Source organism: Sebastes umbrosus, chromosome 22 (genome assembly GCF_015220745.1).
Source record: "Sebastes umbrosus isolate fSebUmb1 chromosome 22, fSebUmb1.pri, whole genome shotgun sequence".
Taxonomy (NCBI): domain Eukaryota; kingdom Metazoa; phylum Chordata; class Actinopteri; order Perciformes; family Sebastidae; genus Sebastes; species Sebastes umbrosus.
In genome coordinates this window covers 11,815,071-11,842,918 of record NC_051290.1, presented here as the reverse complement: position 1 = coordinate 11,842,918, position 27,848 = coordinate 11,815,071, and the positions used below count along the sequence as shown (strand labels likewise).

Genomic DNA, 27,848 nt, shown 5'->3' with positions numbered 1-27,848 from the left:
TGTGCAGCTCTGAGGCAGCCTTTCACTCTTCTAGTGGCTCTGATGAATTAAACTAAGGGGACTTTGTGTGCATGGGAGTCATATTTGTGAGGATTCAGCATCCTGGTGATGCACCACCACATCTCCACCACCACCTCCTCCTCCTCCACCCTCCCCCTCTGCAGCCTCTCCAGCAGAATGCCCGACATGCAAACGGAAGCAGGCGCTACCATTTTGAAATACAGCACCGCCTAGGTAAGATGGTAGATCCTTTTTATTTAATCGCCTTTTTTCCCTGCAGTATTTTCCTCATATGAGCCGCATGGGGAGCTTAATTAACTCCTATGCGTCTTTTACGCGCGAGTGTTTTTTTTGACGGGTATACTTTAAAAGCGACGACGACTATATAACCGTGTTGTTGCACGGAAATCACTCGGTGTTACACTGTATCCATTCCTGTGCGGGGGGAGAAAAAAAAAAGAACGTGCCTGTTGTTACATTATCGGACTCCTATTGAAAGCCATGTTGCCGAATTCGAATCATGTGTTGCTGAATTCGAATGTTGCAACATTGTTGCGTAAAACAAGTTATTGTTGTATCCCGTTTCTGTTTGCGCCTTTGTATTTGTTTGTTTGCTTTTGGACACCTCGAGTGAAGACCAATAATAATAAGCATACAGCCACGCCGTTCACATTTGTGTTTTGTACTTGGGGGTAATAGCTGTGTCTATAAACAACTTAACGTGCGTCTTTTTTTAGCCATTTTTCTCGCTTTTTTTTTTTAATGGCCCGAGCCGTTAAAAAAATGTGTTGACTCAGCGTCGTGCTGCGTCATCAGAAAAAACCAGCTTCCCCCCTCTTGTTATGCCTCACATGAACCCAGTGTTAATGCAGCAGCCATATGGAACACAGGGGGTACATTCATATGTATATATCAGTATAGAAAGCTCTCAAGCAGCAGTACAAGAGGTAGTAGTCCAGTCAGTATATACCAGCTGACTCTGGGAGCCAAAACCAAAAAAATAGAAATGTCACTCTCTGGTGTCATGTTCCACTTTGCCCTTTGATTAACAGCCAGACATGAAGGTTGTTTAGGAGGAAGAGGAGGAGACCACCAAAACCTGTAGGTAGAAATACTTTCTCAGTTCGACATGATTTAGAAGCGAGCGAGAAGGGAAAATGAGGAAGAAAATATGCTTGTTTTCAAGTGCATACATGTCATACTTGCAAAACCTTGAGACTTCAAAAATAGGGAGGATTTTCAAAAACCAAAGCGTAGGGTCTGAGACTTTGTTTCTCGCATGCTGGTGACTTTTGATGAATGAAAATAACAAGCAGGCTACACTGCAACCACGTTTTTGTGTTAAATAGACCTACTTTTAATTCTCAGGAAAGAAAACTGATCAGTTTGCCCCTCTGGCCTGAACTTATGTGAATCTCTGGTATAAACTAATCATTCGTTTTATTTTATTTTTTGCCCCTGCTTGAGTATTGAGTACTCTCCATCCACTTACTGAAGGCCCTTTCATACACAATGCGACAACCGCTGCCCTCTGAAACCCGTTATGTCCAATGGCTTGCGCCAGCCAGCTTTTGCTGTGATGCTGTGACTTGCGGCAAGCGTAGCTCAAACCACGCGCACCTCTCCTCCGCCGGGAAAAGACATTAGCTCTATTGCTATCCGGCCTGGAAACGGTAGGGCTTATACTCGCTGTACAGGTCCATAAACAGGTTGAGATAACTAAAAAGGAAAAATAGGTGTGAAAAATTGCCATAAATCAGGAGAAATGTAAGCCCGAGTGGAAACTGGGAGAGGGCAATGAAAAACAGGAGTCTCTCGGGAAGATCGGTCGGGTTGGCAAGTATGATACTTGTATTTTGGGTTTCTACCAGAACATGTTGTGATTGGTCAGCCGAACTAAACTCTTCGGACTCCGCTCCAGCTCCACTCTAACTAGCTTTGTTTAAAGTTGTGCCAAACTAGCCGCTAGGCCAACCTGTTCTCACTCCCAACTCGTCAAAAAACGTTGTTCGGTAAGTGCCCCCTACGCATCGGAACCGACGCACGGAGGCACCCTATAGCAACAGTATGCGACGAATCGGGCTTTCAACTAACTCCAATGTAAACCTGACCGCATTATTCGACAGTCGGAGCAAGTGACGTAGTACTAATAGCTGGAGGGCTGGTGGATGGGTCAAACAAACACTTTCAACCAGGAGACCGGTGTTTGTGTCCCCTGTGAAACTAAAAGTAACGTTGACTTATTTTGTCACGTCAGTCTTTAGTAACGTGATATCGTCAGTCCCGTGAGTCATTTAGTATCGTCAGCCCTCTGAGTCGCGTGAGTCACTAGTCACAAAAGTCACTAATCGGTTAAGTTAACGTCAACCGCGAACGTTTCCTAACCCTCAGTGGTTGTGTTGCCTAAACATAACTTCCTCTGAAAACAGAAGTTTATTTTGAAAGGACACTATGCATGTAACGAGCATATGTTGACACGCCGTCCATGGTGCGTCCAAAAGTAACGCAAGAGGGGCACCCCGTGTGTCGGTCTTCGATGCCGAGGGGCACTGACCAAGCGGTGGTATTTGACGAGTTGGGATTGAGAATGTGTTGACTGGGCATGCATTATGCAAATGTATTACTTGGTGACATCACCACGTTACGGAAGAATTTGGCGGAACTTCAATCAAGGCGTTTCAGGCAGTTCAGGAGCAGTGTTTCTGTGGGGGAGAGTAACTCGCTTTGGCATGGACTTTGGGCTTTGTAACTTTGCAGACCTTTTACATGCACAAAAAACTATATAACACACTAAAGGAAAGGACAAAATCCTATATGTCCTCTTTAATTAAGGCAGCTTTTTCAACACAAAGAGGCCTTTCTGCCATGTGAATTGATACACAGTGTTCTCACTTGAAGGTTTCGGTGTAAAATGCTCCTTTTCCCTGGATGTCTCCTGTGTATGATAACCGTATGGGTAATTACAGCCTCCTCTCAAGTGAGAGTGAGATCTTTAATGAGATCCTCCTTCAAACTGCCTTTGCTCCATGATATATAGGCTATTGAAAATATTTAGCTGTGATGTGTTTCCTTGGTTCCTGTAGGGAATCCCTGCTCTGCTCCGATTATCTGAGTTCTCACAGGCAAATGTGAGGTCTGATATTTGAATGCAAATCTGGCTGCTCATTCATGCGCTGAGGTTCTTTATCATGTCCTCCAAATGAATGAGTTTATTACATGTATTTGTGTGCTTTAATCTCTGTACCTTTAGACTTGGATTTGCCTTATCGCTGGATAATAAGCAGAAGTTTCATGTTGGAGAAATTAAGTCTTGGAAGTCTTGTTTTTTTTTTTTAATTCAGAGTCAGCAGCACTCCCTTCCTCACAGATATTTTGAAGCCCTGAAAAGAACCTAAATAGCTAGGTCAGCTATGTCCCTGTATTCAGATAATTGCACTCCAGTACTTCCCTCTACTCACCAGACTTCCGTAGAGCCAAAGGTGTGGCTTTGTGCTCACCCAGTAAATGTTACGTCTGTGGCATCTGTGTAGTTAATCCCCCTCCTCATCTCTAACCACAGTCACTCCTCTGTTCCTCCGCAGCGCCATGGACAAGAGCAACACAGTGAAGCTCTTCGTGGGCAACCTGGCATTGGACACCACCCAGGAGGAGTTGTCAGCCATCTTCGAGCCCTACGGCCAGGTGGTCAGCTGCAGCGTGCTGCGACAGTTTGCCTTCGTGCACCTGCAGGGCGAGGGCGCCGCCGAGCGGGCCATCCGGGAGCTCAATGGACGGGAGTTTCGCGGGCGGAATTTGGTGGTGGAGGAGTCGAGGGGAAGGCCGCTGCACTCCACCAAGGTGTTTGTGGGTAATCTGAGTGGGATGTGCACCACCGAGGACCTCCAGCAGCTGTTCCAGACATTTGGAAAAGTTCTTGAGTGTGATAAAGTCAAAGGTGAGCAAAGACCCTTGTACCATTTCAATTGTTTTAAAACGCTCCTTGTAACATCTCTCAAGTAAAATTGAGGAAGTAGTGTATGAGTGAAATCCTGTCATAGTGCAGGTAAGACCACGTGATGTGTTGTTATGATACACCGGTGCAAAGTTCTCAATGTGCAACACAGGAAATGCCCGTATCCTTGTTGTAAAGATAGACGAGGTGGTTTCCTTTAGCGCAGTTCATACTTGTTCATAGAAGTCATAAGTAAGTGCCCGTGGCGATGCCACTGTGATCCTAACTGTTGTCCCTGCGCTCAATGACAGCCAGGCATTCCTCTTCCGCAGGCTATGCCTTTGTCCACATGGAAAACAAGGAAGACGCGCTCCAGGCCATCGAGGCCCTTCACGGCACCTCGTTCAAGGGCCGCCCCCTGTCTGTAGAGCTGTCCAAGGTCCAGCCCAGCAAGCAGGCGCCTACGGGAAAAATCCCCTGCGTTAACTGTGGAAAGCAGGGCCACTATGCTGGAGAATGCCCCGTGGGGAAGCCTTCTCTGGAGCAGTACCAGAGTCAGGCGGCGGTCCTGGCTGCCGCCGCTGCTGCAGCCGCTGGCCTGCCACTACAGGTCCAACAAAGCGTGCACAATTCAGTCTACAACACCTCCACCTTTGATCCCACATATGCGGCTCTCACCGGGATCACCACGGGCACACGCACTGACGGGAATCCAGTGAATCCAGCTGTTTATGGTGCCCTTGCCAGCCAGGTGTATGGTGCCAATGTTGCCAGTCAGCTTTATGGAACAGTGGCCAATCAGGCAGCTCTTCAATCAGGCGCCACCCAAATGTACAGCTCCATGACCCCCAACATCTACGGCCAGATGACCGCGTCTCCGGCCGCAGCAGCCGCTGCTGCCTACTCACCTCAAGTTTACACCCCAGCTATGGCCAACTCCCACATCTACCTGTCTGCCGCTCATGGATTAGAAATGCAGCAGGCAGCGGCCGCGGTCAACCCCGCCTACACTGTATCTCCAGCGATATATGGTGCTGCCACACCACACTACGCTCATATAAGCGCCATGGGAGCAGCGGACCCTACTACAGCCATCTTTGAGGCAGCCAGGCAGGCGCATTACTTTGCCCAGGGCCAGCAGGTTATGGCTGACCAGCAGTCAGTGGTTGCTGCGGCAGCAGCGGCTGCGGCGAAGTCTGGCGAGAGGGACCGCAGTCCTCTACGGAGGTCAATACCTCTGCTGCCAGACCCCGTGATGAAGCCGTTCATGTACCAGAGAGCCAAGCCGCGCCGACCCCTGCTCCCGACGCCGGCTGGCCGAGCAGCAGAAGAGGCAGAGGCTGCAGAGGACCCCATGGCCAGGTAGGACACGGTCCCTAAACTTCTTTTCTGCCAGCTATGTGGCGACTCTGAAACATTCCCAGTTTTTACAATCTTGTTTCTCATGGTTGATTAATGCATTATTGCATTTTCCATGCTTCTTTTTCGCTTTACCACTCTCTTGTTACTCCCACTGTGTGGCCCATCCTGTCCCTCTCCCTACCTCAACCCATCCCTCTTTATCCCCCCTCCTCCCTTTTCTTAGGTACTATGCGGAGTACTACCAGCAGCTGCAGCAGTACCCCCAGTTCCAGTACGCCTACCCGCCGCCAAACGCAGTGGCGGCCATCTCTGGCATGCAAGGAGTGTCGGCTGTGTCGGCGTGCCCTACTGTTTCCGCGATGTCCGCCCAGTCGGTCGCCGCGCTGGATGCCCTCAGGCCAGGGGTTCCCACCGCCGCGGCAGTAGCAGCCGCCATGGCTGCGCCAAGGGTGTATGAGCCGCCGTTGCCGCCGCCCACGCGCAAGGAGGCCATCCTCCGCCGCCCCGAACTCTCCCTTCACACGCCTGAGCCCCCCTTCCGATAGTCGCACACAACTCTCTGCCCCCCCCCACCCTGAACCCCATCCCCCATCCCCCTCTTCCACCCCAAACTTGACCACCTTACAGCAGCTGTGTGTGAGAGAATGTGTGTGCGCCTGGGGTTTGAAACTGGGGGTTTATTAACCTGCTTTTCAAGGGACTTGGTCCGCTAACCTTGGTCCTGTTTGCACACACACAGTGCAGCCATGAAAGGGAGGCTCTCATCTGTTATACGGGCATTCTTTGTGCTTCTCAGTTTTACTTTTTTTATCGTGCCAGTCTCACACTTGTGCCAGTATTAGACTGACCCAGTCAGTCGTTTCATATGCCTTTATTTCCGCAACCCAGTTATGATTTTTCTACGGCCAAATCTACGATAAAAGTTCTTTATCAGCCATCCTCCTTGGGCCTAGATGATCAGTTAGGGCAGCTAATTTGAAAACCTTTTTTGCCTTACGTTGGAGAGTTTACATTTGTAATGTATTCAGATGGGAAGTCAGATAAACACATATTGTGTACAGGCTGCATTGCATTGTGTCCAACAGAACCACGGTTGTTTTTTGGGGGAAGGGGTGTTTGTCTTGAATGTGATGTGGATGTAGTGAAGTGTGAAAGAGAGAGCGTAGATGTGCGGGCTCCTGACCTTGCAGCGCACAAACGCAGCAGCTTAGACTGCACCTTGCAGAAAAAAAGCACACATAACACGTACTGTAATGTATGTTTGGATCTCTCCTCGACCCTTTTCCCCCACCTGTACTCTAACTACAACACTGGAAGACACTGCTTCACCTCTCTTTCTCTTTCTTTCTCTCTCTCTCTCTCTCTCTAAATACAGCTGCCTACCTCTGACAGTAAACTTCAGTCTATTCTATTCTATTCCACGCTTTTCACCCAGTCAGCAGTTTAGTTCCTGCTCTTCGTAGAGGTACAGGGTCAGCGCTTTAGGCAGGGAAGAGCTGGATTTTTGTACATAGTCTGTATTAAGTCCTCCAACATGTCTAGAGGCCTTTAAAAAAAAAAAATAGTGTTTGTTTTAATATAGTTTACATATTAAATGGGGTGTAATGAATTGTAAATGGAGAAAAAAAAAATCCATGTGTGACTACTGAATGAGCTGTTTACAAAGGATCTTTACGCTGCATCCTATTGGAATCATGATATGTGACGAGCTCAATTATGTGCCTATAAGCTTTGAGTGAAGTGCATTACGTGGAGGGATCTCCCATTTCAAGTGCTTTTTAATCATTTCAAGGGGGGAGGGGATAAACAGGAGCCCCCCAGAGCTTAGTATCCACCTCGTGGACTTGCACTCCTGTACAAGATTTGTTTCATATCATAGGGTTTTTAAAAAAAGAAAGCCACAAACTGAGCCTCACGGGTTCATAATTAGCCGCCGGTTTTAAGCAGGAACGACAGTGATATAGCACCAATGAAATGAGAGGTGGGGATGTGTCTTCCAGTCGCCCCGACTATCCTACTTTTTCCAAATACCAGACCTGCTTCAGATTGTAATTGCAAAAATTGTGTCTGTTTTGATGCGGTTATTGGATCTGGTAGGTGGGGTTTGCTGCTCCAGGACAACAAACAGGCAGATTTTGCTTTTCCTGAGTGGCAAACTCCATCTGGTTTCTACAATCACTTAAAACAGTCACTTGGATTTATTTTTCTGCAACTACTATTCGACAGCGGTCTGTCGCACACACACATACCCTCCGAAATCACCTTACTGCCTCGCTGTTTCCCCCCCCTCCCCTCTCCCCCTGTGGTTTTTAGTGGTTAAGTGCATCTCACAGTGTAATCTTTCTGTGTTGTATATACAAACACACACCAGTTGCATCCTTTGTAGAATTATGTGGTTTGCGAAATGTCTTGTTTGCCATGTTTGAGACCGTATTTTTTAGAGAAGTACTTTAATTTTGCCTTTTTTTTTTTAAGAAAAGACAAAAAAAAAAAATTTTAAAAAAAATTGGCATGCTTTTTATTGAGAATATGTATACTATAATCATTATTATAATAAAGAATGTTTGGCTCACTACTGTGGTAAAAGAAAGCAAAGGGTTTGGACATTTCCCCTTCTTGTTTATGTTCTCCACTATCTGTTTCTCTTGTGTAAAAACGACCACACAGGTGTAGATGCTGGCCCAGCTTTGCTTTCTTTGGTCAGGGTAAGTGCGGGTTGGTGCTCCTTTCTCTCTCCAGCCTCTCAAACTGGGTGCAAACCGAAATTTAGACGAAGGGGTTTGCACTTCAGATGCACTTCAGTATTATATTCTGGCAAGAAAGGCTGAGTACGGTCCTTAAAATTGATTTTCTATACACGCTGTGGCATCATGTTGAGAGCTGGGGAGAGGCACACAGATAGAATGGCCTGGGTGCATTTTGATCTGTGGAGCAGTTCCTCTTTCTGGGGGTTGATGGGTGTGCGTCTGGTCTGGTCTCTCCCTGCTGCACCAAATTCTCCCCCCTTCCGTGTGTCTCTGTGTCTACTCTCAGACCTGCATGTGTGATAATCTGTAAACTCTGCCGCAAAAAAAAAAAAGCCCAGTCCAAGACAGTCCAGCTCTGAACTAACTATCTCAACTGAATTAGGTCACCGGGCCACCTGGGACGGCCAGCGTGCAGCCGTGCGTGAGCGTGGCGGCGTGAGCCATGGGGACGACTTTTAAGCGCGACGCCACCGCAGTGGGAACTTGTTCTCTCTCTCCTTCACCACCAAGGTAAATGAAAAAAACGAACCAAAAAACAAAAGCACTGACCTCTCCTCTCCCCCCCACCTGCCGCCCCCTCCTTTGACTGTGCCTTGACCAAACACTCCTCCCCCCCCCTCCTCTCCTCCGCCATCACCACTTCCCCCCTCCTTCCCCCGCTCCGTAACACCTCCTCTGCTGCAGTGGCAGTGCCATCGGTGGGGGTGGCGGGTGGGGTATGGGGTGGGGCTATAGGACCCCTTTCCACAAGAGTCCTGTCTCGCATTAGCATACAAGACTGTGCCCTCTTTGTCCCGCTGGTGTCTGAGCTAGTAAATAAAGGGAAGTGTGATTGTGTGTTTAAAGAAAGAGCGCATGGATGTCTGAGGAACTTTATTGGGTGGTGTTACTCCTGATTTGGTGAGGCTTGGCACATGCGGACACACCCTTACCCCTCCCCTGCCCGCTAGTCAACTCCTCTCCACCGCCGTATTCGCCGCCCTCACCTCCCCCTCCCGTCCCGTCCCCTCCCTCCTTCCACCCCTACCTCTTACCTCCTCCTCCTCCTCCTCCTCAATCCCACCCCGACTGTCCCTGTGCGCCTCTCCTCCTCTCCGCCGTTCACACAAACACACACAGCGCTTTTTTTTCCGCCGCCACCGCCGTCGCCACCTTGGATCTGGGTTCGTGGCTCTGGCTCGGACTCAACTTCCCAGAACCACCCACCTGACCCCCCAACCTCCCCACCCTCCTTTGTATACCATAGAGGCCTGGGCGTGCCAATGGACTGTGTATGTGTGGTGGCCCGCCGCCGGGACTCAGTAACATGACACACAGAGAGACTTCACTGTTGGGACAAAATCGCTTTGCTAAAACTGTTGAATGCTGGGTTTGCTCCACATGGCTGTGGGAGGGATCTTAACTCCTGTTTCCCAAAAGCTCCATTAAGTGATAACCTAAAACAATTTTCTTACTTTTGGGGTCCCTCACAGCCTGTGTGCCAATCAGAAACGTCCTATAAGATAGGCCTATAGGTATGAGGCCAGTCTGACCTGTAGATTCTCAATCTCAGGGTTCCTATAGGACTTTTCTGGTACGGCAGCTCTATTCCTCTAATAACTGGGATCAGCTGGACTGGCTGGGTATGTGCTCTGAGTGACTTGTATGTGTTTTTTTTTTTTTTTTACCTGTTAAGATTGTCTATGTGCTGAGATAGAGAGCTTAACCCTCACACACGACCTCCACACTCGGTATGTCAAAATGAGTTGTCCGGCTGTTTGCTCTGACAGCTGCAAGATGAAGTCAAGAGGGCGTTGCCTTCTGTGTTCTGCCTAACAAACAAAGGAGAGGGAAGAAGGAGGAGGAGAAGGGATGAATAGATGAGTTGATTATAAGGTGAGTTGGTAGTGGAAGGATCCTCTGTCCAAAGCTGCTCCCTAACCTCACCTTCCTGATCTTGGAGGACCCTATTGTAAGATCTACCGGCCAGAATCTTATTCTGAAAAGGGCCCTTTATACACTGGACATTTTCAGCCGATTAAACTGTTATCAGGCTATTAAATAGGCGTTATGAGTCTCTATAAGCCCTATGGATGTGGGTCAGTAGGGACCTACTACTTGCCTACTTGTTTGTGTTCAAAAACATGATGCTTCATTCAGTTTTACAACATGTTAGAATGTGTTGCTTTTAAGTTTTGCATAGTAGGCCCCTAATGACATACATCTATGGCGCTTATAGCAACTGATAACGCCTATTTAAGGGCCTGATAACAGTCGATTTGGGTGCCATTTTAGTGTATCCTGATAATGCAGCTTTGACTCTGAGGTGTCCATTTCTTGGATGCAACTGATTTACAGACATTGTATGCACCCAAGATACAAGAAAATCTTTTCACAAATTACTGTACTTGTAGTCAGGAAAACAACGCAACCCCAAGCCAATTTTTTATAAGTATTACCCTGCAGCTTTAGAACGAGTAGACGTAAATGGCTGACTCCCTTCCCGGCCTCCATGATCAGGGCGCGTGGTGCTCCGATGTTTTCCCTCCGACCACCTCATCCTCCCCACTCTCCCAACTCCTCACTAAAAGGCTTCTTCGGGTGCTTGCGAGTCTGGGCTTCCCGTGCTTGGGTGAATGCAGCCACGCATCTTTTAAACCCCCCTCCCCGCCCCCGTCCTCATGCTGTACTGACGGCCTCGCTGCAGCCTCCTCCCTTACTTCCTCACCCACTCCCCCGTCCTCCCGCCTTCTGTAGTTTTGGACAGCCGAAGAATCGTAGATGCTCTTCATGTACACATCTCTGTACATCTGTTCTCCTGCAGCAGGTATATCAGCTGAGAAGTGTGTGCATCTGGAACACACTCCAGTTAGGTTTGAGCACACAACCCCCATAGAACCATATTGCCTTTTGAGTTTTGCAAGTTGAGATTCAGTAGGTTTAGCCAATGTGAACATTCTAGCTCTTCTAGCACAGATGTGAATCACAGGTATCAGACTCTACTGCTGCTCATCCTTTCTTCAGATAAACACAATAACGGTAGAGTCATACCTCAGTCATTACCTCATCTACAGGGGGTTGATGCAACATCAACACCTGCAGAATGTAATGCAGTTCAATATAATATCCCTGCATTTATTATTAAGAAGCTCAATAGGTTTGTGTGTAGGATTGGTATTGGCTTGCATTACATTGTAAGGTGTTCATGTTATTTTGTCCACCCCCTGTCCATTTTTTTTTTGGTCCATATTATTATCAAAACTCACATAGTTGCATTATGTTTACAGTTCCCTCAGCTCAGTAGTAGCACATTAACAGTAACCACAAATAGTCACACAGTAGCTAAGCCTCTTCAAGTAGGTTAATGGACCAAGCAGAGTGTAGTTACATTTAAATGCCTGATTAATTATAATATACATCATTCTAGTTTCCAAAGAAACATGAAGGGTGACAGGATATACGTGTCACCTCGAGAGGATGGCAATATGAATCGGCTCATTTCAAGGAAATTAGTTCCAGCACAAACTCGAATGGAAATGGGGTGGGGCATTTTAGTTGATGAATGTTAGATGAAATCTTTGCGTCAACATGTTTACTGTGAATGACAAATCCTGATATAAACACAAATTCTATTGTAAAGGTTGTGTATGCATATATATGCCCTTTTTGATCTGTATTTCTTATAAAATGTTCGGAGGCATTTTTCAGTCTGCATGCAAATCATGAATAAATTCTTGTTTTTTTTCTCATAAAAGTGCCTGAATCTCTTTTATTCTAATTTTAATTTATGTATTATTTAACCAGGTAAAAGTCTTATTGAGATTAGAGTGATTCGGCGAAGGGTGTTGTGTTTTAGTTAGTTATGTACTTAGACAAGCAATACAGATTGCCAAGAATATTTCTTTATGGACTGGACCTTGTGGTATAGTTTATGATAGAAAATAAACACCTCCTTCGTCAAGATCCCTGATGGAGGATATGATGTTGTGCCTTAAACTGGAAAAAAAATGTAATTTGCCATTCACAGATCAGCCCAGAAGTTTTACTACATGGCAGCCCCTTTTATCTTATTTTGACTGACTGACCGTGCTTCCGTATGATTAAGACTACTTGTATTTTGTATAGTATATGTTTTAATTTTTTTTTATACATAGTGTATTTAGGCAGACTAATGTACTTATGGCATATGAGATGTATTTCTCTCCACACAGCTAAATTGCACGACATCATAAAGTTTGATTTATGTTAACAGCAATGACCACTAACAGTTAAATCGTCCATTTGTACATGGTAAAGTTTATCAGCCTTTTTTATCTGTAGTTTGGGATTCATCCTTTTATTATCATTACTGTCAATGTGTACTTTATTTTTTATTTTATTTTTTTTAATTTTATTTTATTTTACTTTATTTTTTTATTTTTTTATTTTATATTATATTATTTTATTTTTATTTATTTTTTTTATTTTATTTAACTTAGTTTTTTGTTCTTTATCCTTTCTGCATCGGCAATGGATGAGGTGTTGGGTGGGAGGGGGCTTTGGGGGAAAAATACCAAAATATGGAGGGACAATCTTTTACATTTATGCTCCATTTGTACGTTTCTGTACACCTGATGTCACTCCCAATAAATTATAACGAAAAGAGACAGTACAAATTATGCATTTACCTGCAGCCTGAGTCAGTCTTTGGTTAACCTTCTGATCATTTAATCGATTATTCTATTAATCATTTAGTCTACAAAATGTTAGAAAATAGTGAAACATGTCTACCTCAGTCTCCCAGAGCCCGAGCTCACATTGATTACGTCTGATGGTATTCCGTTTACTATCATACAAGACCAAGAAAACCAGCAAATACACACATTTCAGAAGCTGGAACATGAGAACATATTTGTAATTTTTCCTCAAAAAATGAAATACATGGCTGATTGATTACTAAAATTGTTGATTTCTTTTGTTGTTTAGTCTTTTTTTTGTTAGATTCAGTTCTTTGATCCTGTTTTGTGGTAGGAGAGGTAGACTACTGAAACGACAGAGGCCTGGGTTTGCATTGAGGGTCACTAACAGCAACAGGTGCATTGCACAGGCCATAAAAACCTCTCTGGTGCCAGGGGGGCGTAAGTGACATCCCACCACACCACTCACGAGCCAGTAAAACCCTGCCTGCAGGAGGCTACCCCGCCTTTTAAACCATTTTAGGTTCAGAACCTGATACCCAAGCTGTCGCTTCCCATACTTATTGGGATGCTGTCACGTGTGCCACTTTTGACCAGGAAAGGAGCACCCTGGCCAGCAGGGTTTTCTGGTAGTGGGAGCACCACCTATACGCACAGGCACCTCGCACCAGTGGAGTCTGGTCTCTGCAGCCCCCTTTAACTATCTCAAGGTGGTTCTTGCCTCTCACGGCGTCGTCCATTGCTGGTTAATTTTTTTCTTTCTATAAGCTGAGGAGGACGTGAAGTCCTAACAGAGGCGGCACGATGACAGCTGTCGAAACCCAAATGACATACAGCAACTCTTACACGATCACCACTGAAGAGCGGTACATGACCCAAGAGGACGACTGGGACAGGGACCTGCTGCTGGACCCTGCCTGGGAGAAGCAGCAGAGAAAGGTAGGTTTTTGGATTTGGAGGCTCTTACGCTTGTGCGTAATTACGCACAGATTGACCCATGCCCTCACACTATTAATGAGTGACTTTTTTATGCATTTTAACAAATGGTTTGGTTTGGGAATCACTGGCCTCACCATGATTGTGTAAAGTCTAAAACAGCCCACCATTAAAACTGGGCATCTGCTGTCCTCGCACCTGGCACTTCAGTTCATGCTGGAAGCTGTGTGGGCAGATATTTTAGGCCTTGGAACTTTCTCAGTGTTGTCTTTCAGTTACCCCCAGATTGCCTTGCGAAGACTGTCTAAATATAATACCACCCCCCACAGTCTTTCGCCTGCATTTGAATTATAAAATGTGCATACGTTTAATCAGGATTTTAAGTTTAAAGCACTTAATAATAATAATAATAATAATAATAATAAATGTATTTATATAGCACTTCTCAAAACAGATGTCACAAAGTGCTTCACAAGACAATAAAAGCAGATAAATAAAGTAAAAGATATGGTAACTGTTAAAACAGAATATCAGACAATAAAAGCAGATAGAGTAAAACAAATATGGTAACTGCTAAAACAGAACATCACAGAACATATCAATAATAATAGAAGTGGTAAAATGGTAGGACAAGTTGATAAAACAAATATACAGTATATATACATAAATATGTATAAATATTTAAAAAAATGTGTTTTCAAAAGTGTTTTAAAAGTGGATACAGAGTTGGATGATTGTATCTTTATAGGAAGTGCATTCCACAGTTTTGGAGCTGTGACAGCTTAATGGGGGTGAAGTGAAGGGAGAAACATTTCATACTTTTGATAGTTTTCCAGCTATTTAAGACAGATAACTTGGTCTAGTTACGTGTAATTTAAATGAACAATATACACAAAAATATACTTTTTTTTTCTTTCACGTTACTAACACTTCATTTGATTTGTTAATTATTTAATTAGTTCATAAATACAGAAACATATCATAATAATAAATAAAAAATATAATAATATATAAAAAAAATATTCGTGAAAATATACCTTTTTTTTCTTTCACGTTACTGACACTTAATTTGATAAGTCAATTATTTAATTAGTTCATAAATACAAAAACATATTATAATAATATATAAAAAATATAATAATATATAAAAAAATATTAGTGAAAATATACCTTTTTTTTCTTTCACGTTACTGACACTTAATTTGATAAGTCAATTATTTAATTAGTTCATAAATACAAAAACATATTATAATAATATATAAAAAAATATTCGTGAAAATATAGTTTTGTTTTTTTTTTAACCGGAAGTTGTCATCCCTACTAAACTATCCGTTGCCTAGGCGACCAGTTGGCCCCCAGAGGATGAGCTTGACAGGTGCGTTTAATTAGCTGTCTGAGCTAAAAGTCAACTTGCAGCCGCAAAACAAGGACAGAAACAACTCCCAGCAAAGGGTAATACACTTTTATCATTTGTTTAAATGTTTAAATGTTTCCCCCATTAAACACAAATTGTCCTGCCAAAGTTTTGGTAAGTGGAATTTATTATATTAGCATCCCTGGTTTTCTAGCTTCAAGATAGTTCAATTGTTTGTTTCGGCATTTTGCAAAGAAGTGATCAGAGCTGGCATCTTCCTCCTCCACAGCAGAAATCCTGGAGCTCAAGCTGAAAATAGCTGTCAGGTAGATCATTTCTTGTTATTCAGAAGTACCTTAACTTTTCCTCAGTATCAAACTCTGATATTAAGGTTGGCACATGTAGGATATTGTGCAAGAAAGCTGCAACTCTACTTCCATTTTCCCATTTCTTGTATTTCAGTTTAATACAGTTGAACTGTTTGCTATATGTGAATCATCCTAGTTCCTAGTTTACACTTCATGTGATCACCATTTTAGACCTTTACACTGATGTTTAGCTAGTTAACATTACATCCAAATCACAGAGTAAAGTAAATAACAAGCTTATCAGGTCGTTTGATAGCATTTGCCATTATTTTTGTAATTATAATAATAATAATAATAAACTTTATTTGTGTAGCACCTTTCCAAACATAGTTACAAAGTGCTTTACATAAGTTAAAATAGTGCAAACATTAAGATAAAAACAAAACAGAATAAAAAGATAGGTCAAAATAAAATGTTGAACATAAGACTTTTTGTACAAAAAGTCAACAATAATGAAATTTAAAACAAGGGATTGCTACCTTTCTGTGAAGGTGGGTTTTGAAGAAGTTTGTAGACATTTTAGTATATTTTAAAGGCCACATTTTAAACCCATCTTGTGCAATAAAACTATAAAAATATGAACATTTAAATAGTAAATTAAAAACAAGCTTTATAAAAACTGTGTATATTTACAAAAGTATGAATTCAGTTTTATTTTATTGTAATTTACCTGTAGACATAACCACTTCCTGTTACGTTACCATCTTTTGTTGGCTGAATAAGAGTCGCAATTTGAAAGACAGGTTAAAAAATCGTATTATTATTGTTATTGTAAAACAGATGTAATATTGTTTTTGTCTATTTTGAGTCTTCCAGAAATGAGGAAATGTCTACAGAACAGAGTGCCTTTTTATATGACTGCACTAATGTTGTTTCTTTTAATGTTGTTCTTTGTCATGTTGCTTATTATAACTTACATGCTTCTTATCAAAAAAGGCCAATCTATCAATTACAGTAAAACATAATCAGAGTGATATTATATTTAAAGTTCAAAAGTATGCTGATATATTAATGCATCTGTACCAATTTATATCCTTTTTTGTTGTTGCTGTATTCTATTCATGTCCGCCTGGCACAATTTACCCATCGGGATTATCTCCTCTAATCTAACCTAATCTAATCTAATCTCATTTTATCTAACCTAATCTAATCTAATAATGCCTAATCTGCACTATTGTGGTGCATTACAGCGCAACAGCGGCATTTTTTTAACAGGCATGCTCAGATGTTACTTTACAGTGAATCTGCAAACGTCCCCCAACCTATAGAGCCTGAGCGCTGTGACAGGCTGAGAGACCTCAACAGATGGTAACAGAGAGAGAGAGAGAGAGAGATGGCAAGGATGGTAGATATACACCCCGGGTTGGTTTCACAGACCTACAAATAAACATCTTCCTAAAAATACTCTTCAACTTGCTCGGCTCCTACTTCCCTCCCTCCCTGCATTCATTTCTTGCTTTCAGTCTTTTCTCCAGTCAGGTCGAAACACTTCCTCTTGCCACCATTCTTGAAATGTCCTTGTCCGTGGCACACTTTATCTTGTTTTTCTTATTTTTTTGTCTATTAGAAAAGTCACTCTTTTTTTTTTGTCTCCTGCACCTGTCAATCATTTGCATGTAAGACGATATAATAGGCCTTGAAAAACCTCGCACGGCCAAGCATGCCGACTCCCTTTAGTCTTCAACCTCTCAACCTCCTGGGGGAGTAGGTCATCGTACCCCTTTGCTCTTCTCGGCATGTAAAATCTAGCTTAAGGAGGTGATATCAGCCCATAAATATAGCCAGTGCATCATTTTGCAGTGTAATGAATATGAAGGGAAATCTTCGCACCACCTGTTGTCTCTTCTATCCTTGAAATTTTCAGTGGAAAAAGCTGCTCACCCCTTGACGTGTGTTTGTCAACACAGAGATGCAGAATCTGATACTTGACATTAGAAATAGTGTGTCTGAACTGTACATCTTGATACATTGGTTTATATTTATCCAGCTAGGCTAAATAATTCATGGCTCGGTTTGGATTTTTATTTAATAGCAGCTGGCAAAAATCGTGTTAGATATCGCATCCAGCGAACGGAGTCAGATGGAATGAGATACGAAAGGACACAGTGATGCGATTTGGCTTGCGGCTTGTCTTGGCGATATTCTTTCCTCAAAGCAACTGTAATCCTAGAAATAAGAAGGGCCGGGTTGTCAGTTTAAGTCAGCGAACACAGGCCAGTTCGGGACAGAAGTAGATGTAGCTTATTGATGTCTGCGCTGACGGCTTAGAGAGGTCTTACTCGAGCACATCTACAAAAAAAACTAGCGATCTTTACAAGGGGGATCAATAGCTGTTTAAAGATTTAACTCTCACTTCAGAGGCCTGCACTCACAAGACCATCTGTAATGCTGAACATGTGGCTATTAATTAGAAAGAGGGTTATAGTTGACACTTCATGAAATAACTTGCACCCATATGTTGTAGTTTGGCTACTTCTTTGTATGATGTATTGAAGTATTAAATCAATATCATCCAACAAAAAGTTCACCGTTGTGACTGAAGTCATCTTCTGTTTCACATAGTTTAGGAGTTCAGCTGCTAACTGACTAAGTGAATGACTGGCTGCCCAGCCAAGCTTATGCTTGCAATAACCTATAAATACACATTACATAGGGTTATCAACAGGCCCATGGGCTCAGCTGACCTATTAGCCTCATGGTGAATGCTTATTGTATATACATATCCTCAAATATACTTCTTCTCCTCCTCCCATATTCAAATTGGCGTTTGTCTTAAGGAAGTGTAAAAATAGTCGCCCAGTTTTTATTTGTCCGTTTGTCCTACATTGTTGGTTTTACATTTAACTTTGTAAAGATGGGTGACAACATTGATATGTGATTATATCTACTAAAGTAGTCAAAATCACATGGTTAAAAGTTAAACATCCTTTTTAATTAAACTTCTTTTGTAGTGTTTGATTAAAGAAAATCCTGCTATTTTCAAAAAATATACTGTAATGTAGAGATGTTCCAATACCATTTTTTCCCTTCCCGATTCCGATATCCGAACTTGCGGTAGCCGATACGGAGTATTGTTCCGATACCAGTGTGATTAAAACAAATATATATATGTAAAGTTATTATTATTTAACAGCTGCTTTCTACTGACCGTGTATGGACATGATAGTATTACTATCTTTGTTGTATGGCCTGGCTCAGGTTAAACACGTTGTAACATGAACAAATAACAAAGAAGAAGAATTGATTTCCAGTTAAACAAGTAGATTTTTTTTTTCTGAATTAATAAATGATGGTATCGGATCGGGGCATAGACTGGCGTACTCGTCGATAGCCGATGCCGCATTTTAAACAGTATCGAACACATTTCCCATACTGGTATCGGAACAACTCTACTGTATTGTGTTAAATTAATATTAGAATCTTGTCACAATACATGCGAATGCTGACCTAAAATATTGAATTATCACCCAGTCTCATCTGCAAGTGTCATGTAAATTTAATAATCATGCTAACAAATGTGACGGATACATCAATCCTTTTTGCCCAATCCTAATTAGGAACATCTATTCCCAGGATTAACAGTAATCCTCCTGCATCCCATATTCCACAGGGTGTAAAATGAATGAAGTGGCCAAAAGACTGATCATCGTCAGATTCGAGCGTTATAAAGTTACATTCAGTAATGGGATATTTATCCACTCAACCTAATGTAATGTCCCTCTGTGCGGGCGAAGGAGAGATCTTAGGGCGCTGCGTAATCAAATCTATTCTCGTCTAATCTCGTTTTGCACTTTTAACAGCTCAGCCAGTATAGCGCAGCAGCCAGACGGGGTCATTGATCCTCACCTATACCTGATGTTTCCTGAGACATAAATACTAAAACACTGGCTTTCTTTCGGGGGAATACATCGGCAGTGATTTGCATTGAAGGTAGCTCTTTCCTCACTGGATGACGGCTATATTTAAGCTTAGCCTGTGGCCTTTTTTTGAAAATGTCATATTAAGAAAAAGCTGTCCAAACAAGAGATTTCAAATCCTTCCTAGTGCGAGACATTTTTAGGCCTTTAGGCCGAAGTTGATGTCCTCAACTAAACATTGGTGTTTTTAAAATGTGCCAGAGTTACAATCAATCAGTTAACTTGAAAATGGTGAAATCACGTTACCATTGATGATGAATTTGCCCTGTGTTCCCTTCACAGTGGGACATGCTGTTGCATAGTAATGTAGCATATAAACTGATCTCTTATCTGAGATGGGATGTATTCATCCAAGTCTCTTTTTAGAGGATGAAAGTACACAATTTTTTAATGTAAGTTGATGAAAGACAGGATTGTTTTCAAAGAGTGTAAAGGACACCTCGGAGACATCGTCTTAATTTGCACCATTAGTGGAAAAAAATCGCAGAACTGATTTGTAATTCGCCGCACTAGACCTGCTCTGCTGATTTATGCTCACTTTGCTCGGGACTGCAGTACCTAATCCCAAGATGCAACTAGGCATCTTAGATAGATTCCCTCCCATGATTCACTCTGTCAGGGTCATGTGATCCCGGCGTAGGAACAGTTACCCTGTCGAGCTGATCTCTGAAGACCTCTCAGCACATTTTCATTCACCAGAAATGTGGTCATTTCAATATTTCATATGTTTAACTTTTGTAAACAAACAAAAAAAACGACATGAATTACAGGGAACACTGTAACCTTCACCTTGGACCCTCCTACCTCATAAGAACATATGCAACTCATCTGACACTTTATGAGAATTGAATCATGACTAAAATCTTTTTATGAATCTCAACCACGTTTAGCATGAGTTCACGGTCCAGTGAGTTGGACATTGATAAAAGGAAATAGTCCCCCAAAGTTTATTCCAGGTGAATTGTGTCAAAATAATAGCATTAATCAGTGCAGTGCGCTGTATGTGTGTTGTGCGGTGCATGTGGAGAGTAGGTGTACGAGGGTTAAACGTAAGTGGAGAGGTGAGAGAACTTGCAGTCAGATCAAATAGCAGTTGCTATTCCAGAAGCCGTGTCCATGTAGGGAGGCTTCTATAAACTGCTTTAGTGCAGGAGTCCTGAGAGGCCGTTGGAAGGGCTGAGGAGTGTGTGTGCGTGTGTGTGTGTGTGCATATGTGTGACATATTCTGTATTTTATTAGCGTGAACGTGTGTTTCTGTTGAGTTTTGTGGGTGAGTTCTTGTGAGGATTGGGACACAATTTGAAGACAGAAAACAGTGTTTTCCTGGCGAAAGTAGACACGTGATACAACCACGGTGTCAGAATCCACCGGGCGAAAGTAGAAATGACGATTGATGGGCTGCGACGATCATCTTGATCTGATCAGAGCAATCCTGCGGGTCTGTAAATAGAATAAAAGGTTGGATCAGTTGGAGAAAGTTGCGCATTTGACAGTGGTGTTACTATTCAATTACAGTTATGTCTGCAGTAACGCAATCTGTGTTGTCAACAAATGAAGTTTATGCTGTACAAAGTTGCAACCATCCCAGTTTTAGTTATTAGTATTATTCTTTAGGCTCTGTGCTGGTGTTGAAAGTTGAGTCTAGTTTATGAGGAAGCAGAAAGCCACAAGCTGCCAAGTCTGTGACCTCGCTAACAAATGACGCACAGAGGATACATGGCCGAACACCGATAAAATGTCACCTCGGGCCCTAATGGTGTCAGTCTCAAATGCTGCATTTATGTCGACCGGTCACTTTCCTGTAGTAATGAGACAAACTGAACACTGAACCTGTCTTTATGGAAAAATCAATTGGGTCCGAATGCTGGCTGCGTTCAATGGATATTTATAGAAAGGTGGTAGCAGAAGTTACAGTCGTCAGTCTGCTGAGACGATGGGTCTCCTATAATAGGATTGAGGTCATGAAGATATCATTATGTGCTTCATAATGGCTGAAAAGCTGCAGTTGCAAAATGTTAGCAGAGGGCCATGACTTTATCTAACCTTGAGATGTAACTTCATGGATTTTGTTCGGATTTTGTGCAGTCGATGAACAACATAAGCCATCGTTGTACTCCGAGCTGTTTCATGCGGAGTGAAAGATGTTTATTAGCTGTTGCCTCAGACACGCTTTAGGTGTTAACAGCTTTGAGCTAGCAGCTAAACGAGGACTTCCTGAATGACGAGGCGTACAGTCACACGTGGTCAATCCGGAGTCACTTCAGTTTCACAAAATAAAGTGTAATCTGAGTTGTAGGATCATCTGACTAGAGCATTAAATAACCTTTTTGTTGTTCTCTAATGGAGGCAGGAGTAGAATTGCAAGGTCAGCAGTGACTTGCTCTTTTGGCTAGAAGAATGCTGGGAAATGTAGCTGGGTTGCTTTAGACAACCTTACATCAGTGTCACACATACGTAAGACGTATGATCAAGGTTCCTGTTAAGATGGAATCTGATCCCAGATCTGCGTCTTATTTCAGAGAAAGAACTTGCCTTCTGAAATTAGACACAACCATCCACCTCCTCCTCCTTCTTCTACCCCCCAACCCGTCCTCCTTCTCAGGCCAGCCGCACCGTCATAAATCCTCCGCAACCACTTACACCAATTCATGTCTCTCATGTCAGTCTCTGCAGTCCAGAGCTCATTAAACAACAAAAGACTCATTGCGTCCTGCTGCCGTCAACCGTGAACCCGTACACTCACCTTTATTCTCCGCCATCAATCACGCAGTCGGCCAATTCATCTGTTGACTCGTGTAACAAGAAAGAGGGTGATGGCAGTGTTAGAGTGAACAATGACAGATAAGGATGCTGTGCGTGTGCAGCGCAAGCAGAAAATCAGAGTTATTACATACGACCTCACTGACGAATGAAAGTCACAGTGGCATGAAATATTACTTTTGTTCTTGTTGGTTATTTTTGTCATCGTACATAACAGCATACCAGCAATTACAAAAATAGTATGTTCTTGTTTTTTTCCATCAAAAACGATAGATTTTCCTTTCATGAAGCTGGCATATTTTCATCCAAGCTAGCAGAGTAGCTTTAGGGGGATGGCAATGGTGGTCTGTTGGTCAGTTCGCCACTTTGGTCAAGACCAAAATATCTCAGCAACTCTTGGAGGGAATGCCATGACATTTTATACAGACATTCATGGTGACCAGTGGATGAATCCTGTAGACTTTGGTGATCCCCTGACTTATCTTCTCAGTGGGCTACCTCCGGTTCTGAAAAGTGAAGCCAATGCGGAAGTGCTTTAAACTTGCATTCTTTCTAATAGCCAGCAGGGGGCGACTCCTCTGGTTGCACAAAGAAGTCAGATTGTATAGAAGTCTATGAGAAAATGAGCCTACTTCTCACTTGATTTATTACCTCAGTAAACATTGTAAACATGAGTTTATGGTCTCAACCGCTAGTTTCAAGTCTTCTTCAATACAGCATGATGTTTGCAGCGTTGTCTGGTCTGGGAGTTGTCCGCGTTTTCGTCTCACAACTTCACCCCTTTCACAGCGTGTTTTCAGTTCATGAAAGTTAATTATAACATTTTGGTCGCCTAAAAATCTTGTTCAGCTTTTGGTTGTACTTTGCTCCACCCTCTCGTGTCACATCTGGTTCCAAAAAAAACAAGATGACGACAGCCAAAATGCCAAACTCGAGGTTTCAAAAATGGCAGTTCACAAACCAGTGAGTGACAACATGGTGACTACGTCCACTTCTTATATACAGTCTATGGCTAAACATCAGCATGTTTGCATTGTCATTGTGAACATGTTAGCATGGCTGTAGACTCTTAGTCTTGTTAGTCGCTAGGCCATCAGTGAGCGTGCATAAAAACTGGAATCAGAAATATTTGAAGAATTATCCCTCCCTTCATGTGCAACTGCGATCTCTCTAATCCATCAACACTACCAGAAAATCTTAAATTGTCCGCCCCCTAATTAGGCTCCACAACATCATCAGTGAGCTGAAATGACATCAAAATGCCACTTCATTCATTTTAATACCAACAAATGGGTAGTTCTTTTCCCTAAATAATTGCCAACACCTTGACTTCTTACCATCATTAAACCCGAAGAAATGTGCCACTGCGTTCCTGCTCTTCGATTGCTGTCAGCGTTTCTGGCGCTCGTGACAAGTGAACACCTGCACACGGAGACAGTTGCTGGACGAGCACATTGTTAAGTTTTGGCTCGCGTTCAATCATCAATCTGGTATATAGCACAGCAACCTGGAACCATGTGGCAGCGGAACGCTATGTGAGGCGGCATAATGGAGCAGAGCAGGACACAATGTTTCCCCGCACTGAGCCGAAGCAATTAATATGACGACCAAGACAGATGGTTGTGTCAGAAAAGGTGATTGACTGAACCAGGTTAACCATCCGTTCCCACGAGTTGTTCAGCCGCGGACAGAAAAATAAATGGAGTACCCAGGTTGTAGATAATGTGGAGCAGGATTGTCAGGCGCAGTACCTGTTTATCCAAGTCGTTTTGTTTTTGTCATAACCTTATCCCTTCGAGCACAGTGATACTCCTGTCCTGTGTGTGTGTGTATCTCTGCTTACTTGTCAGATGTCTTCATAGTCACATTAAAATGCTGCAGGTGATGTTGTTGACGCACAGGGATATCTGATGTGTAAACACAGCCCTGGCATTGTGGATATACATTTCAGAAAGGAGCCTAATATTATATTCTGTTTGTACAAAACTGAAAAACATTAGCATTGTTCTCGCTGTGTTTGTGGGTGGAGGGCTGTTGTCTTTCATCACCTGCTCCACCTGTTCTCTAACCAGCTGAAATCCCTTGTGCCCACAGTATATCTCTCTGGCATCTGGCACCGGTTGATACACACATACACACCCGCTTTGACTAGAAGAGGTGTCCTAGGCCTTTTATCCTCTAAACACAGATATAAATCCATGGGTTTGGACTCGGGCCTTGCATTGGTGGCCAGTGGCGGCCTTGTTTGTCAGAGGGGTCTCTGGGATATTAGCCCGTTAATCCTTCATAGAGAAGAGGTGTAAAGGAAGGCTGATAAATTGACGTTGGGGATTTATTCAATTACAGTTTAACCTGCCTAAAATGTAACTGTTCACATAATATTCACGAAGATTTAGATAAGAGAAAGCTTCCTTCTGAATTGACCTGTTGATATTCAATAATATGGAAGCCCTAAACCGACATGATTCAAAAAAATGTTTAATGCTGTTATCTCGGGTTAATCATCTTGTTATTTTGAGATAATAAAGCTTTTTTTCTTGAGTTAATGACATAATTAACTTGTGATCTCGAGATAACGGTATTTAAAAAAAATGAATCATATCCAAGAAGTTGCCTGATTTCCTCTTTTTTATTTCTTTATAGTTTCCTCCTACTTATGTAAGATGACATTATTTTAAATAAATGAATGCCTCTATAATACCTTGAATGGACCCAAATAGAAACATCCATTACCGTGTCACTCAGTCAATTAAGTTTGATGCTATGCTTGCACAGTGTTGTATTTTTAATTAATCTGATGACCTTTGCATGTGGTTCCTTATGTTAATAGATAAGAGTATCATTTTCAGTGTAGCAATTTCTAAGAATAAGTTTGTCACCTTCCATTTGCCAGTTTTTCCACCTAAAGACAAGTAGGTTTCATTCTAAGACGCTACAAAATCCTCTTTGTAAAACTCACCAACCTAAAAATCCAACATGGCTGCTCCATGCGTCAACACTAAAACAGCTGTAGTAAATACTGTTTATAAGCACACACATTACTGGCGTAATGCGTTGTTATCAACTGGTATGGCTAACGTGGTTGGAGCAAACCACATTAAGTTTTCCGACTTGTTGTACTGGAACGCGGTCAACTCAGGTGTGACGTCATTCCCAGCTCCGACTTCCGATTTCCTATGAAAACGGAACGCAGCACACGTCAGTAGCTCCCAACAGTTTCACCTTGTGACCCTTTTAAGCAAAGTAGTATCTACTCTCAACCCCTTGTTTGTATATTTATGATTTGCGAGTAGAAAAACTGATTTTACCTTCTTAGATTGACTTGAATATTTTGAACGTGCATGAAAAAATAAAGATTAGAGAAAACATTTTGCAAAGCAGAGTTTATTTTTCCCATCTTTCTTATCTTTGTAATCATCTTGCACAAGATTTAGTGGTTGGAAACCTCTGACCTTTAGTTTAACTCAGAGTTTTAGTTAATAGAAAACCACAATGTACTTCCGTCAACAGTCTTAAGATAATGTTTGTTTTCACAGGTTGTAAGACGTCAGATTTAGTCTATTGTTCCATTTGAAAATGATAAATAGTAATAAAACCTGCAGCAACAGATGTGATGTCACCAAATTTAGTTGTTTAGACATTATGGGGGGATTAGAGGTGAGTCCACAGGGCAGGAGAGTTCAGGTTGGCCCTTTAGAGGTGTGTGCTGGGGTGGGGGTATTGGCTCACTGTGGCGCCCAAGTTCAGGGCTCCAGGTCTGTTTGAGGGGTGGGGGTATTTAAAGGCCACAAGGGTAAGAAGAGGGGGAGTCAGGGGGGAGAGAGAGAGGGTGGGGGCTCCACCTGTTGTGTGTTGTAACTCCTCTCCCCTCTCCCTTCACGACGGTCCTGTCACTTTATCGCCTGTTGAAACTCGGTGGAGGAATTCAGGCCGATTGTTGTTTACAAGAGTCCTCTGACGTATGAAAGTGATGTCAGACACAAGTACTGGAAGCTACCATCAAATGTCTGGCCAAGTAATCTTGTTACCTTATTATTCTTTTATCAGATGGCTCCTGATTTTTCCCCTATTTAATTTTGTCTTCAGACATTTCACATTTGATGACTTTTATTTAGTAAAATAGAAAGTGTTTTATAGAAAAACTTCTTCTTCCTTTTTAGCAAGGTATATATTTAAAAAGTGTTGTATCAATACAGAAACTCAGACATGGTATCCATACTAATACCAAAAGATTTCATTGTATATTCAACTCTTTTATTCGGTCTTATTATAGATATCGCCTTTTGAGGTGCATAGAAAAACGCCCACGTTTTGGTCCAACATCATAAAATTCAGCACCACACTGCGTTTTCAAATTGCTACTTCGCTGCAGATTTGCGAACGTCAGTGCTCATGACAAGCAGAGGCTGTAATCGTCCAAAAAGTCACATTCACAGCAAACTTTCCATGTTTCCTGTTGCTTTTTTTGTTTGACATTTGCTCTGAGATGAAAAGTGTTGATCGGGAGTGTTTGTCTGTCCACTCAGAGCTAACATGGCTTTACGGCGGCTTTTTGAATCTGTCACAAGTGTTACGGTTGAGGACTTACATAAGTGCTGTCACAGTGTTGGTTTTCCACAGTTCAGATGTGTTCGAAATCTAGAAAAGTGTTTTTTTTAGAACTGTTATTGGCATTTTGTTTGAATATTGTTGTCACCCTCTTTTTTGTGGAAGCCTCAGATGGATCAATGTTTTTATATGTTTGATTTTCTTTCCTGGTAGTACAGTTGAAGAGTAGAAGCTCAGCAGTGGAGCAGTTTCGCTCCATCAGCTCTGACAGATGAGCAAATTATGCTCTTTTCCTCCACTCTGTCATCTGCTGACAGATGAACAGAGCCTGTTACATTTCTTACTGTCTGTTTAGCTTCGTTCAGTTCACGGCGCCCCACTGAGACTTTGAGTGGCCAATGACAACGGGAAGTTGCATGTCAGCCAACAATGTGAACGACACTAAATGAGTGAAATAATCTACAGCATTTTATATGAATTTGAAAAGAAAAAACATACTTGAAGTTTGTCTTCTAGTAGAGGATGAGTCTACATTAATTACAGTATAACCTATATCCTGCCAACTTTTATTTGTATAGCACTTTTTTAATCTCAACTTATAAATTGCTTTATTCCTAAAAGAACCAATACCATTATAAAATATATAATGGTGCAAAAAGAGTGATGGCTTCTTTCAAAGCCTTGATGAAATGGATCCTTATTGCTTAAAAAAATCCAATAACTGAGCTGGCATAACAGGACTGGGGAGCTGAAGCCCTTTGTGTCTTGTGTCTGTGTTTTTAATAACTACCTGTGACCTCTGGTGTGTTGACATTAGAAGCTGCAGTTTCTTTCATTGTGGGGGAAGGGTGCATATTTCCTTCTCTGTGCACACACTTATTACTGTCAGACAGAAGACTGAAGTGGCCGTGGTCCAAAATCAGGGAACTGTTATTACAATGTAGGGGTGGGAATCACCAGAGGCCCCACAATATGAGGTTAGCACGTTCCTCAAGTCACAATTGCGATTTTAAACATTTTATTGCGATAAGATATATGATTTATTACCTTTTTAACTCCAAATTATGCAGTTTATCAACATCTCTTTTATCTAGTAATATACGGTTCTCACTCTTTTCATCTCAGAGTTTTCATTCTCATATCTTGAGGTTAGAGGTCAAGGGACCTTTTTGAAAATGGCCATGCCAGTTTTTCCTCGACAAAACTTTGCATAACTTTGGAGCGTTATTTAGAGTTCTTCCCGACAAGCTAACATGGTTGGTACCAATTG

The 27,848-nt window shown here is 42.3% G+C and overlaps 2 protein-coding genes across 5 annotated transcripts in view; both read left to right on the top strand.

The window, feature by feature from the left end:
• On the top strand, nucleotides 1-11,767 carry rbm14b (RNA binding motif protein 14b). 4 transcript variants are annotated; one of them, XR_005205180.1, is made up of 5 exons: nucleotides 19-234; nucleotides 3,582-3,934; nucleotides 4,243-5,293; nucleotides 5,517-8,550; nucleotides 9,287-11,767. XR_005205180.1 is itself a non-coding variant. In XM_037758265.1 (4 exons), the coding sequence occupies exons 2-4, from the start codon at nucleotides 3,586-3,588 to the stop codon at nucleotides 5,836-5,838; spliced, it is 1,701 nt and encodes a 566-aa protein (XP_037614193.1). In that variant the 5' UTR covers nucleotides 17-234; nucleotides 3,582-3,585; the 3' UTR covers nucleotides 5,839-11,767. The 4 variants fall into 4 exon arrangements, 3 of the variants coding, with proteins under 3 accessions (XP_037614194.1, XP_037614193.1, XP_037614192.1); XM_037758265.1 differs by having other exon boundaries at nucleotides 17-234; nucleotides 4,264-5,293; nucleotides 5,517-11,767; XM_037758264.1 differs by having other exon boundaries at nucleotides 5,517-11,767.
• Nucleotides 11,768-13,499: 1,732 nt separating this feature from the next.
• actn3b (actinin alpha 3b) overlaps nucleotides 13,500-27,848 on the top strand; it is a 41,333-nt gene continuing 26,984 nt past the window's right edge. Inside the window, exon 1 of the mRNA XM_037759365.1 lies at nucleotides 13,500-13,634. Within this exon, the coding sequence (XP_037615293.1) occupies nucleotides 13,500-13,634 (135 nt within the window). The remainder of the gene's footprint in view (nucleotides 13,635-27,848) is intronic.

What these genes read in the sequence shown, in the direction of transcription:
- rbm14b (XM_037758264.1), top strand. Translation starts at nt 3,586, where the DNA reads ATGGACAAGAGCAACACAGTGAAGCTCTTCGTGGGCAACCTGGCATTG. An exon ending in TGAGTGTGATAAAGTCAAAG is followed by an intron (nt 3,935 to 4,242) that starts GTGAGCAAAGAC and finishes GCTCAATGACAG; the next exon opens with CCAGGCATTCCTCTTCCGCA. An exon ending in GCAGAGGACCCCATGGCCAG is followed by an intron (nt 5,294 to 5,516) that starts GTAGGACACGGT and finishes CCCTTTTCTTAG; the next exon opens with GTACTATGCGGAGTACTACC.